This window comes from Danio rerio, chromosome 3 (assembly GCF_052040795.2).
Source record: "Danio rerio strain M-AB ecotype USA chromosome 3, GRCz13ab, whole genome shotgun sequence".
NCBI classification, from domain to species: domain Eukaryota; kingdom Metazoa; phylum Chordata; class Actinopteri; order Cypriniformes; family Danionidae; genus Danio; species Danio rerio.
In genome coordinates this window covers 49,351,488-49,365,000 of record NC_141023.1, presented here as the reverse complement: position 1 = coordinate 49,365,000, position 13,513 = coordinate 49,351,488, and the positions used below count along the sequence as shown (strand labels likewise).

The 13,513-nt window shown below is 35.0% G+C and overlaps 1 protein-coding gene across 6 annotated transcripts in view; it reads left to right on the top strand.

The window, feature by feature from the left end:
* The window catches only part of adgrl1a (adhesion G protein-coupled receptor L1a), a 374,293-nt gene that overhangs the window by 305,911 nt on the left and 54,869 nt on the right, over positions 1 to 13,513 (top strand). For all 6 annotated transcript variants that reach the window (XM_087245090.1, XM_087245088.1, XM_087245092.1 and 3 more), the window contains exons 9-14: positions 980 to 1,083; positions 3,231 to 3,416; positions 5,218 to 5,256; positions 7,443 to 7,623; positions 9,240 to 9,362; positions 9,943 to 10,148. In XM_087245090.1, coding sequence (XP_087101216.1) covers positions 980 to 1,083; positions 3,231 to 3,416; positions 5,218 to 5,256; positions 7,443 to 7,623; positions 9,240 to 9,362; positions 9,943 to 10,148 — 839 coding nt within the window. The remainder of the gene's footprint in view (positions 1 to 979; positions 1,084 to 3,230; positions 3,417 to 5,217; positions 5,257 to 7,442; positions 7,624 to 9,239; positions 9,363 to 9,942; positions 10,149 to 13,513) is intronic.

Genomic DNA, 13,513 nt, shown 5'->3' with positions numbered 1-13,513 from the left:
GGAGGACATTTAAACTTCAATTCGGTCCAGGCAATTTAAGCAAGTGCACCAGAGCACCCTACATGTAACATTAAATAGACCATAGGGTTAAATTGATTATTTTTGGTTTGCTTGGTTTGTTCTTACAAAATCCAAGTTTTTTCCATCATTCCACTCTCTCAAAATCTTATTTTACTTTTTTTTATTCTTCTCTACACTTGTATGAATGTTTGTTTGTGTTAGGTGTTAGTTTCTGTTAGATTAGTCAATAAAGCTTCATTTTGAGGGCGACGCAGTGGCGCAGTAGGTAGTGCTGTTGCCTCACAGTTAGAAGGTCGCTGGTTTGAGCCTCGGCTGGGTCAGGTGGCGTTTCTTTGTGGAGTTTGCATGTTCTCCCTGTGTTAGCATGGGTTTCTTCTGGGTGCTCTGCTTTCCCCCACAGACCAAAGACATGCGGCATAGGTGAATTGGGTAGGCTAAATTATCTGTAGTGTATGAGTGTAAATAAGTGTGTACGGATGTTTCTCAGAGATGTAATAAGTTGGCGGTTCAATCCGATGTGGCAACCCCAGATTAATAAAGGGACTAAGCCGAAAAGAAAATGGATGAATGAAGCTTCACTTTATATAAAGAAAGATGCCTGTGCATATGCTATTCTTGCTATTCTTGAATCTTGCTACACTGCTTAAACATAAATGGGCTTTATTATTGATAGCAATAGCCATACTTGAAGTCAACTGTCCGTTCAAATAATCGATGGACTTTTTTTTTTTTTTTCCAAATTTAAAGAGTCAATTCTTTTGAAGCCCTGTTCAAATTAATCTTCAATTCCTGGCAAGCTAATTTGCTACAATATGTTTCGCTCTGTCTTCATGTTTCAGATGAGATTACGTCAAACATCGTATGTAAAATGCACATTACCAAGCATTCATAGGACCGTTAAGTGTGTCGTTATTTATGCTGACTGTAAATATTCAGGCATCTGGTCTTCTGTTTCCAGGCATCGCCTCTTTCCAGTGTCTGTCGTCTCCTGTGCTGTGGAACCCGCGCGGTCCTGATCTTAGTAACTGCACCTCGCCGTGGGTCAACCAAGTGGCCCAGAAGGTGAGATCACTAAAAAAAAAGTTAACACTTGCTCCGAGCCCTTATTTTCTGTCCTGCCGCTGTACCGCTACCTCAGCTATTATCATTCCGGCCTCAGCTCACATTACAGCACACAGGTCATTCCTCTGACATGATTTAGAACAAAATCTCTCTATTCAATCTATTTCTATAAAAGAGTTTAAAAGCATCTCGGGTCAAAGTCACACTGCACTTACACATCAAGGACTGCTGGTTTCGCTTTTCATAAACACTACAGTACAGTAGTGCAAAAGTTGCAGTTTTGTTTGTTTGTTTAAAAGGCAAAGTTCAACCAAAATTTATTCTTTACTCATTATTTACTCATCCTCAAGTGTTTCCAAATCTTTAAGAGCATTTTTTTTTTTTCTGCACAGAAGAAGATATTTTAAAGAAAGCCGAAAACCTGTTACTGTTGACTTCCATATAGTAGGAAAAAAACAAACACTGTGGAAGTCAATAGTTACAAGCACATTGGTTCATTCTGAAAACGTATCCAAATATATAATTCTGGAGATTGCGAATTACAGGTATTTAGCCCGAGGAACGTATGGCTGCATTTCCTTTTTAAAACAAACACTACGGGGCGGTATGATGCCGTTCCTTTTCATGCTTACCAGCTGACTGCTTACCTTAGTGTGACCGGCTTTTCTGCTGTTACCAGCATTTACTAATGTTTGTTAATGTATAGTTGATGCTTAACAAATAATGAATTGACTAGATGCTAATGCTTAGTAAATGATTCATAGTGTGTAGTTATTATAAATTGTTACCAAACAATTTAATTGAATCATAGCAATGGACAACTGTAAAATAATTCAGTGTCAATTTGAAGAATTAAACTTTATCTTTGCACAAAAGTTCCTTGCATGTCAGTGCAAACTTTTTCATTATTTTGTGTGTGTGTGTGTGTGTGTGTGTGTGTGTGTGTGTGTGTGTGTGTGTGTGTGTGTGTAGAGACAATGTAATCTTCAAACAGCTTTAACAAAAATATAGTTGTTCGGTACTACAATTTGGGAAGTATTCTCAGATACTCTACATATACTGTCCATTTGGCAGCAATGTTCTACTATAAAAGTGCAAATTTTGATTTGGCAGGAATTAAAACGTGTGCTTATAATGATTTATAATGATATAGTAATGTATAATAATACAATACAAAAGTAATTTGTTATGTCAAATATAGTTTTAAGTGTCCCTAATGTTAACTTTGTGACAAATTTACAGCTCGCTGTTAAGGTTTGACCAATATATATATATATATATATATATATATATATATATATATATATATATATATATATATATATATATATATATATATATAAATCACTTCGGCAACATCATTGAATTTTTACAAAGACATCAGGCATCAGGCTCTTAACAGAGGCATCCCTCAACACATTTCCATTGTGGTCTGAATTCTTTGCAGCATGTTTCTCTATTTGCATGTGTTGTCAAACTAATGAAGATGCTTTCTCAATGTTTTAGCGCTTCACCATTTACTTGCAGAATTCCAGCCTCTGCTTGTGCATTTGCATTGGCTTTGTATGTAATCTACTCACACAAATACTTGTGTTGTGCACCCGACATAAGACATTAATAATAACATTTAAAAACGTTTCTGTTTGTTTCAGGGGAAGTTTAAAGAGAACTGTTTGTTGCCTTGGCAAAGAAATGACATTTAAAAGTTCACATTAGACTCACATTAAATTCAGAAGATGTCTGAAACAAAAGACATTCTAACAGCATGATTTTGAACATCGCGAAATATGGTGATCCCATAGTGAACCTTGATGCACCTCATAAGCCCAGTGGTACTGTATATGAGCTTTTTCTCCAGCTAAATGTTAAGTGACAAATTCACTGAGGCAATTACAGTCTATGTTTCTGCTTTCAAGTCTTCGAGTGAGTAATTTTATCATGTTTCATCCTTTGGTTTCTCTTTCGTTTTTTTATTCAGTTTTTTTTTCTTCTATTTTGTAATAGCTTGATTTAGAGAGTCATTAAAGATTTGCTGTCTTTTGTCTCTGCGTCTCGCAGAATAAAACCAGAAACCCCCGGCTCACTCCCCCACAGCGCACGGTAGGGGTCTGAGCTTTACAGACTAGTGTGTGTGTGTATGTGCGCAGATAAAGAGCGGAGAGAACGCTGCAAACATCGCCGCTGAGCTGGTGAACCACACGCAGGGCCGCATTCACGCCGGTGATGTCAGTTCCTCTGTCAGACTCATCGAGCAGCTATTGGATATATTAGACGCACAGCTGCAAGCTCTCAGACCCGGGAATAAGGAATCGGCTGCCAGGAACTACAATAAGGTGACACATGCACACACACACACACACACTTGCCCTTTAAACAAACCCTTCATGTTCTGTTCGCTGCCACATCAGTGAACAGGAGCACCCTCAAACTCACAGCACTTACATCAATGACTTGAATACAGGATCGGCTTACACCTGCCACTTTTTTTTTTTCTCTTGAGCAGTTCCTCACTACTTACACTCTCTGTACTGATTGTTTTGAATGTTGTGTTTTATAATGATTCAAATGATTCAGGGGGGCAAATTATTCTGATTTTATCTGTATATGTACAAAAGTTTAACATTGAATGGGGTCAAATTGATGGTTGATGGTAATGTGAGGGTTAACAAAGAAAGTTAGGCTAAAGGAACACTCACCTAGTGGTAAACGATGAGTTTTACTATTTTTAAATACCATTCAGCCGATCTCCAGGTTTGGCAGGAGCACTTTTAGCTTAGCTTAGCATAGATCATTGAGTCAGATTAGACCATTAGCATTTTAAAAATGACCAAATCATGATCATGTAAAGCTTGCTGCTAAATTAAATAATAGTCTTTATATAGATAAACACAAATACTTAACATAATAACATAATATAAAATAAAGTGGGGCAAGATGGGAATTACAGTTGAAGTCAGAATTATTGTAATTATTATTATTATTATCAATTTTTTTCTTTTTTTATTTATTTATTTATTATTTATTTATTTTAATTTTTTTGCCTTTTTAAATATTTCCCAATGGACATTTAACAGAGCAAAAAAAAAAAAAAAAAAAAATATATATATATATATATATATATATATATATATATATATATATATATATATATATATATATATATATATTTTTTTTTTTTTTTTTTTTTTTTTTTCTTTTGGAGAAAGTCTTATTTCTTTTATTTCGCCTAAAATAAAAGCAGTTTAAACACCATTTTAAGGTCATTATGTCATGCCTGAAATCCTGCAACTGTAGTTCATATCCATATTGGTATAGAAAAAGAAAATGTATATTGTATGCTTTATTTACATTTTTTGACAACATGAAGTGAATGTGTTATCTTCCTAAATGTTAAAAGTATTTGGTAGAATTATCATGGCTTTAATCATAATAACAAAATTACTTTAAATACTAATATATGTAGTTTAGAACAAGTATTCAAACAGTTATGAATACTTAACTCAAACTAATTTCTACAAATCTTGTAAATTGGAAAAAAAGGGTTAATTGTCTGTATGTAGATAAAACATATACTTAAAATAATAGAAAATAAAGTGGGGCAAAATGTGTATATGTACAGTTGAAATCAGAATTATTAGCCTCTCTTTGCTTTTTTTTCTCTTTTTAAAATACTTTCCAAATGACGTTTAACAGAGCAAGGACATGTTCACAGTATGTCTGATAATATTTTTTTCTTCTGGAGAAAGTCGTATTTGTTTAATTTCAACTAAAATAAAAGCAGTTTTACATTTTTTAAACTCCATTTTAAGGTCAAAATTATTGATCAAACTGATGATAAACCTTAATAAGGATAGGGTTAAAGGCATATTTCACCCAGAAATGAAATTTAGTCATCATTTATTCACCATTTAATTTATTCAACAAATAACAACAAACGAGTGAATGAATAAGTGAGTAAATGAATGAATGAATGAATTAATTAATTAATGCCATAGTTATAATCTCTGATTGTAAAATGTACTGCTGTAGTTATTGTTTACGTTATGGTAAGTTAATTGGATTCTGAATGAGCTTGGCTCCTCAACAGTACATGAATAGATGTGTAAGTGAAGTCTGTGTGCTTGTGTGTTGCAGTGGCAGAAGAGAGAGAGGACCTGCCGGGCTTATGTTCAGGTATTGTGCGGTGTTATCAGTATGAGTTCACCTCTCATATCTCTTCTCTTCTCATCCTCACCACGTTACACTGCGCACATTTACTGATGTGTGATTTCTATCCGCACTCCACTCGCAGCACTTCATCACAGCACTTTCCAGGAAGCCTGTGTATAATATGCAATACAGAGATACTGCAATGCATTTCATAATGTTCTTATAATACATCTGGGCTGCTCAGCGATGGTCCTGAAGGGCCACTGTGCTTGTGCTTTAACATATATATGAGATGAATCATAAGATGTATTGTTAGTTGCAGTGTACTTCTTGCATTTATGTTTTATTAACCCTTAACCTACACATTAAACACCTAATTGAGGCTTATGGTTAGGTTTAAGGGCAGGTTTATTAATATCAGCAGGTTCAAAGGTTGTTTCAATGTTATAATATGTTTATTAAGATTATTGTTTGGATAAGGTTAATGTGAAAATGGATGGATTATGGGTTACGGGTGATACAAGGTTAGGATTAAAAGGATAATTCCCCCCAAAAATTTAAATTTGCTCATCATTTATTCACCCTTTACTTGTTTTAAACCTTTATGGGTTTCTTTCTTCTGCTAAACAAAGAAGAAGAGTTTTTTTTATTAAAAAAATGCTGGAAATCTACGCAGACCTGGAAGGGACGTGATGGTGGGTTGATCGTCGCCCTTCATATGCAACCTCTGAATCAGTGAATGCATGTATATGGATGCGCTCCGTATGATAAACATATCCCAGATCAGCTAATTTTATAAACATGGTAGGTTTAAGGATTGGTCATAAGGTTATGGGTGGGATAAGGTTAAGGCTATGTTCAGATTTAATTTAATGGGTTTACATGTGTGTTAAAGAGTTACGGGTTGAATACGATTAGGCTTACGGACAGGTTTAGGGATTTAGATAAGGGTTTAGGTTCAAGCTCAATTAAATGGGTAGATATACATGTTTGTTAAGGAGTTATGGGTTGAATGAGATTAGGGTTATGGACTGGTCTAAGGAAATGGGTAGGTTTTAAGGGTTGGTTAAAAGGTTAGGGGTGGTATAGGGTTAGGTTTAGGTTCAGGTTTACACTTTGTTTAGGGTTATGAAGAAAGTGAAGTGACTTTTTAGGAAAGTGAAGTCTAAGTGCCTGAGGCTGAAAGCTAGATCTCAGTGAAGACTCCATGACCACCACAGCAGCTGCTAAGAATACGGCCTGGTTCAGGATATGGAAACTTTGGGATCATCTTGTCGTTGATCTTGGATTAAACCAGTAACACTGCAGAGTCTCTGAGGGCCTCGGGATTAGTATCCCCAGGTGGAAATGGAAAATAAAGACAATAATTAGCGCAGCTGCTGTTCATGGTGTAAATAAACAAAATGTAGAAACGTGTGGAGCACATTTATGCATCATACTGCTAATTGATGCACTGAGTGTATGCTTTACTAAAAAGATAGCTCTTTAATCTAGTTTTGAACTGGGAGAGTGTGTCTGAGCCTCTGACGTTATCAGGAAGGCTATTCCAGAGTTAAGGGGCCATTATTGAGAAGGCTCAACCTCCTTTACTCGACTTTGCTAGTCTAGGTACTACCAGAAGCCCTGAGTTTTGAGATCTTAAAGAGCATTTTGGATTGTAGCGAGTTGAGGGTTAAGGATGAAAGTCTTTATACTGCCATCTATGTGCTGAAAATAAATTTGATAAGGTTTTATTGTAGAGTAACATATGCAGTGGGGCTGGATGTTTATTTTGATTGCATGAGGTTTTAACATGCCACCATGAACTATTAAAATATATTTTATTGGTGGTTACTTTTAATGAATAGATATAATCCATTACAGCATGGCATTATGGCTGCATTCATAATGCGCAACATATACAGGCATCATAGAAAGTGCCATCCATATTTTTTTATTGCATATGCCTACCACAAATGAATTTTAACTGCAGCTGGTTGGTTTTCCGTCTGTTGTGTGTGCGTGTGAATGTGAGCGAGAGGTATACAGTAGCAATGATGATACTGTACATCTCGCCCAAGGCTTTCTTTCAGCGCTTGTGTCATTTATAATGGATTATAAGAGGTTGCTCCTTAGTAGAAATACATTTGAGTCATTACATAAGATCACAGATGTGACAGTCGGCTGGTCTTTGATGTGAAGTGTGAGTTTATGTTTGCGTGTGTGTGCAGGCGGTTGTGCAGACGGTGGATAATCTTCTGCGAGCCGAGGCGTTGGAGTCGTGGCAGGACATGAACAGTACGGAGCAGGCACACACTGCCACCATGCTGCTGGACGTCATGGAGAAAGGAGCCTTCCTGCTGGCCAACAATATGTACAACAATCACTTCTCAGACCATGCTGCAAATGTCGGTGAGTTTGTGTTGAGCAGAAACTACAAAATCAATTGATGCTTTTATATTATAATGTCAACATTTTAAGATTGTGGTTTGTCCAGTAACAAAAAACAAAATAAATATATAAATAAATAGAAACAAAAATTAAATAAATTAATAATAAAAAGATTTATCTGTCTATCAGATATATTAGTGTGATTTAATATGACTGTGTTTATGTTGTTGCACATTCTCCTCACAAGATTCTCAGTCAAGTAAACAATATGCTGGATTGTTGTCTGTGCATTCAATGACTTGGGGAGTCTGGTTTATTGTAGGGAATGTTTCATATTCTTATTAATATTCGTATTATTCCCCAATTCATATTAAGATTTAATTTTTACTTTATAATTAAACTCATCTTTTTTTTCCATCTTTTTTTTTCTTCAAAATAAAAAAATACAACACATTAACTATACACTAAATTATTTAAGTATCACTGAGTATATTACAGTTTTAGCTTGAATTGTAGTTCTTTTATTTAGCTTTAACATGTTTTTTTTTTTTCCTTTGTGTCATTGAATACTGTAATTAATAATAGTATTAGTAGTTTTTTTTTTAACCAGCGCATGCTCATTGTGAAAATGTACGCCATATACATTTCTGGAGATCACAAATTATGTAGCCAGAAGTATGTATTGCACTACATAACAATGTTTAGTCGAACGGTGTGCTTTTTATTACAGCCTTACCCCGTTAATACAACATAACATAGGCATGTGTGACTCTCATTGAAGGCGTCACTTACAGTGGCAGTAGAACACAAAACATATAACCTTTATACCCTAATAATAACATCATCACATCTTTCCACCCTAAAAGTTTTCACACCTCCACATGTATGACAGCATTTTGTCTTTAAAACGAAGGCTACAGGGCGTTATGATGCCGCCGGCAGCTTCTGTTTATTTTCACGCTACCGGATTACCGCTTACCTCCATGTGGACAGCTTTTCCGCTGTTACCATTTTGCTCAGTAGCTCACCATATGGACTTGAGACACAGAGAGGAGTTGACCTGCGACGACGGGGTTAGAGTCCGACAAAGAACTGTTCCAGAAAGATGGTAAAGCAACAACAAAAGGCAAAAAATAAAATAAACAAGTAAATGAGCAACCGTTGCATAGGCAGTATAGGCAAATGCTACGGGTGCTGTACATCTAGGGGGGCGCCAGAAATGGGGAAGGGTGGAGTGTAACTTTCACTATTCTTAAAACTAGTTGATATTATGACTTATAAGATAATATGACCTAATAGATAATTTTTTGACGTTTTCCCAGCTTGTAGTAGTCGATCAAAAAGCTATTAAGTTTCCTATGAGTACATTTACACTAGCAGTGGAATTTACTGAGATTTGACCAGGCGCCACCTGGTCCTGCCTAGGAAATCCTGCCTAGGGCGCCAAATTGGTTTGGGCTAGGCCTGGTCGCATATCTAGTTTATTGTAAAGAAGGTTTGAAGATCCACTGAAGATTTCATTTCCATGTAAGATCAATACAAAATTGATCTAAAAAATCCAAATCGATAGCTGTATTGTAATCTTTGAAGTATTTTTGCAGTGCTTTTATCTTCAGTTTCTCAATGTTTGTGTTCAGATTTGGAGGTGCGAGTGCTGAACACAGAGACGGATTCTCAGGATTTGTCATTTCCTCAAAGCGGCCCCAGCGACAGCAGCATTCAGCTTTCAGCCTCCACCTTCAAGCAGTACAGTCGTAACGGTGCGTTATTTTTTGTATTATTGTATTGAATTTGATCATGATTTGATGTAAATTTGTCATTTGATTACTTTGATACACTGCAGTCCCACCACAGCCAAGACAAAGTTATCAGTTGATTATGATAAACCTAATCTGATTAACAAAAAGCGCTGAGATCATTTCTTCCCTGATGGTTTCTTAACGGCGCTCTTAATCGAACAGCCCAAGAGGCGACTAGATTACTATCATTTTCAGGGCAATCTCAGCGCACTTTTCTCTCCTACATCTTATCCCTCCATCATCTCCTAAAATCTCCCATGTCTTTTTGAAGCTCGTCGCCGTGTTTCGGATGAGGCGGGGGATTGAGATTAGTATGATTGAAACAAACGCACATGAAAAATTCATACTGAAGGAGCGAGCGAGCACTGAAGGGATGAATGTTCGCTTGCCCTTCATATTAAAATGCCTTCATCCCACTGTCGCTCACTTCAACCCCACTTCCTGGCCAATTTGTTTTAACCTTCACTAAACTCACTCCTTTTTCCTTAGTTGTTATTCATATCCTTCTGCCACTAAATAACTGTTGCATTTCTCCACGCAGGCCAGGTGAAAGTGGTCTTCGTTCTCTATAAGAACCTGGGCTCCTTTCTTTCCACTGAAAACGCCACGGTGAAGATGGAGATGGAGGCGGGGATTGGTGGGCGGGGCTTGGCGGTGAATTCACACGTCATCGCTGCGTCTATCAATAAGGAATCCAGTCGAGTGTTTCTGACCGAGCCTGTGGTGTTCACACTTAGGCATTTACAGGTGAGTAAAACAAACAAGAAAACTATTCAACTATTTTGCCATAATAATAATTCTAACATTTTAGCTTAAATAACAATTCACACCTGTTACTACTGGCTTATTACCAGCGTGTTGTTAAGATATTACCTGTTTATTAGATTATACCTTTTAATAAATAGCTAATAAGTAATTTACTGAGCTAAATCTTTGGATTAATTTATTGACTGAGTGATGACTGACTGACTGATATATTATTAAATATTATGTATGAGTGTAATGTGCGTGTTACTGTATGCTTCCCTAATGTCTATCACAGTGACTCTTAGGCCCAATCCCAATTCTATTTTTGTACCCCTTGAAACAGAGTGTGAAGGGGAAGGGCTTCAAAATCTACCCCTAAGAAATGGGACAGCACCTGTACACATCACTGAGATCTCTTGCTTCATATGAGATCAGACAATCGCGACTGCTGTAGTTATTCCAGTTGTGTTATTTTTTGGTATTTCTCTTCAGGAAATCACTAAAGGCATATAACATGTTATCATAGCGATGTTATGTGGCAATAAGCTCGTAATTGTACTGCGCATATACACAGTGGCCATATTCATCTATGTAAACACACAAAAACAACAAAAACATTATAGCAGACACTGTAAAAGGGAGGGACACGGCTGTACAGGAGTTATCATTAGGAGTTTGCTGGCTTTTTTTTTTTGTAATTGCATGTGTTTTCATAAAATACAGCACGTTAAATTTTCTTGGTCACCGTAGTTTTTGTATATGAACTCTTTAAATTATATTGGACTGATTGGACACTAACGACTGATGCTGAAGTAATGACTGTAGTGATGATGCGGAAAATTCAGCTGTAAATCAGAAAGAAATCAAAACAAATTGTAAAAACATTTTACCATTTTGGTGTACATACTTTACAGTATGTACGTTTGATCATTTAAATGCTTTCTAATGTCGCAGTCACTGGTCTCAAGCCACAAGATATTATTTCCAGGTTAGTGTTCACCAAACTTGAACTGTGCAATGCAGCAAACTGCGAAACTTGTCACACCAGCTTGAATTTTCGGTCTGCTGCATTCACATGCAAATTAATGGAAGTTTATGGGGTGAAAAGTCCAGTGTGACCGCGGCTTTAGTAAGCATACACATGTAACAAAATGCATGGTTCCATACAACACATTAATGTTGTCCCAACTCAAGTTAACTTGTCAACAAATGTAAGTGAATTGAATATAAAACAATCAAGTTGACCCAAAAACATTTCAAGAATTGTGTTATTTCAGCTCATTAAAAAAAAATAAATAAATAAAAAACAAATAGTTTGTTAAAGCAGCAAACAAATTTGTTTGAGTGTTCCCTTAAAAACATTGTACACACTTAAACTATAACCAGCGAACCCATTTATTTTTTTCATGAACTATAGGATTCAAAACTGACCTATATTCTACTTTTCAATCTATTAACTTACCAACTTAATTATTTACCCTAAACTTACCAAAGCCACGAAAGTCTGTTCTAAATAACTTGCATAAAATGCAAGCAATGGGTAAAATAATGTTCCATCATCATTCAGCATGCCATAAACAGAGTATTTAAGTAGAAATTACATAACATACCTATTATTACCTGCACTTATTAAAATGAAAAAAAAAGAGTCCAATTACTGAATAAGTGTCTGCATAATTGTTGTAGAAGTGATTAAAACTGTTGTCAGAGGATTTAAAACTCAACCGTTTTTTTAGGTTTCACTGCTTTAATCGTTTTTATTAACATTTTAAGATTTATATGTATCGATATTTATCGACTATACAGTCATTAAAAACCACAGTTTCTTTTAAGTATAATAACCTCTCTCCTAATTTGAACTTAATGTATATAAGATACCCATTAACATTTCATCATATATATATATATATATATATATATATATATATATATATATATATATATATATATATATATATATATATATATATATATATATATATATATATATATATATATATTTTTTTTTTTTTTTTTAAATGTCTCTCTTCATCTTATTTAAACAAAATTTTGTGGCTTTTCATCGTCATCTATCTATATTCACATAACAAAATCTTGGGGCATACACCTGTCTATATAACGTCCCAGGGTTGACCGTGCATGTCAAAGCACAAAGCAATCATGAAGACAAAGGAATTGTCTGTAGAGTGGAAGATGTTTGGAACCACCAGGACTCTTCCAGGCGCTGGCTGGCCATTTAAGCTGAGTGATCAGGGGAGATGGGTCTTAGTCAGGGGGGTGTTCAATAACCTGATGGTCACTCTGTCTGAACTCCAGCGTTCTTCTGTGGAGAGAGGAGAACCTTACAGAAAGACCTCAAGACCTCAAGAGTATGCACCAATGTACAGAGACATCCTAAATGAAAACCAATACTTTTTTTTTACTTAATTTTAATATGAGTGATTAAAACAGGTTTTCAGAGATTTTAAATGTCATTTTATTAGCTTCCACTTCCTTTGAAAACACCATCAGATGTTTCTGTCTACATTTTTAAAATGTACATTCATTAAAATCCACACAGTTTTATTTGTGTTCAATAACCTCTTCGCCGTTAGTTTGAGAAATTGTGTATGTTTATTGATTAAATAACAATCACAACAAACTATTAAATGATTATATATGCTGTGTGTGTGTCACATCTTTGATATTTACACAAACTGTTTGCTGTAATAGAACAACACACATCAGTGCCTAACGTGAAAGCAGCAGGAAATTGCTCCTGTCCCTTAAACATAAATCTTTTAAACATGTTGAATAGATAAATTCAAACACAAATCCTTTTGTCAGTTCTGTAACATGTCTCAGTGCTCAAGAATCAATGAGAGATTTATTGTTTATAATTTGGTGTAATTGCGCTTCCTTTGCAGGGCAGAAAATGCTATTTCAGGCGGTGAAAATCAATTTGTAAGAGAGACACTACGGGCTTGCACATGATTCCTAAACAGAAAACATCATTACTGAAAGACAATTATTGAAGATTTTCCAGTCTTTTTGCTGCTGGGATATTTTGCTTAACTAAAAAGTAAACAAATAAATAAACACATATCTAAAGTACTTAAAATAAATGTTAACTATATACAAAATACATTTTGTTTTTATTATTATACTTAGTTGCCAATAAGACATAGTATTTAATTTAATTTAATTTAATTTAATTTAATTTAATTTAATTTAATTTAATTTAATTTCATTTAATTTCATTTAATTTCATTTAATTTCATTTAATTTAAAACTTTTTATTTCATTTTCATTTCATTTTATTTTATTTAAATTATTATGTCCAACATATCAACTAATTTAATTTAATATTATTATTATTATTATTA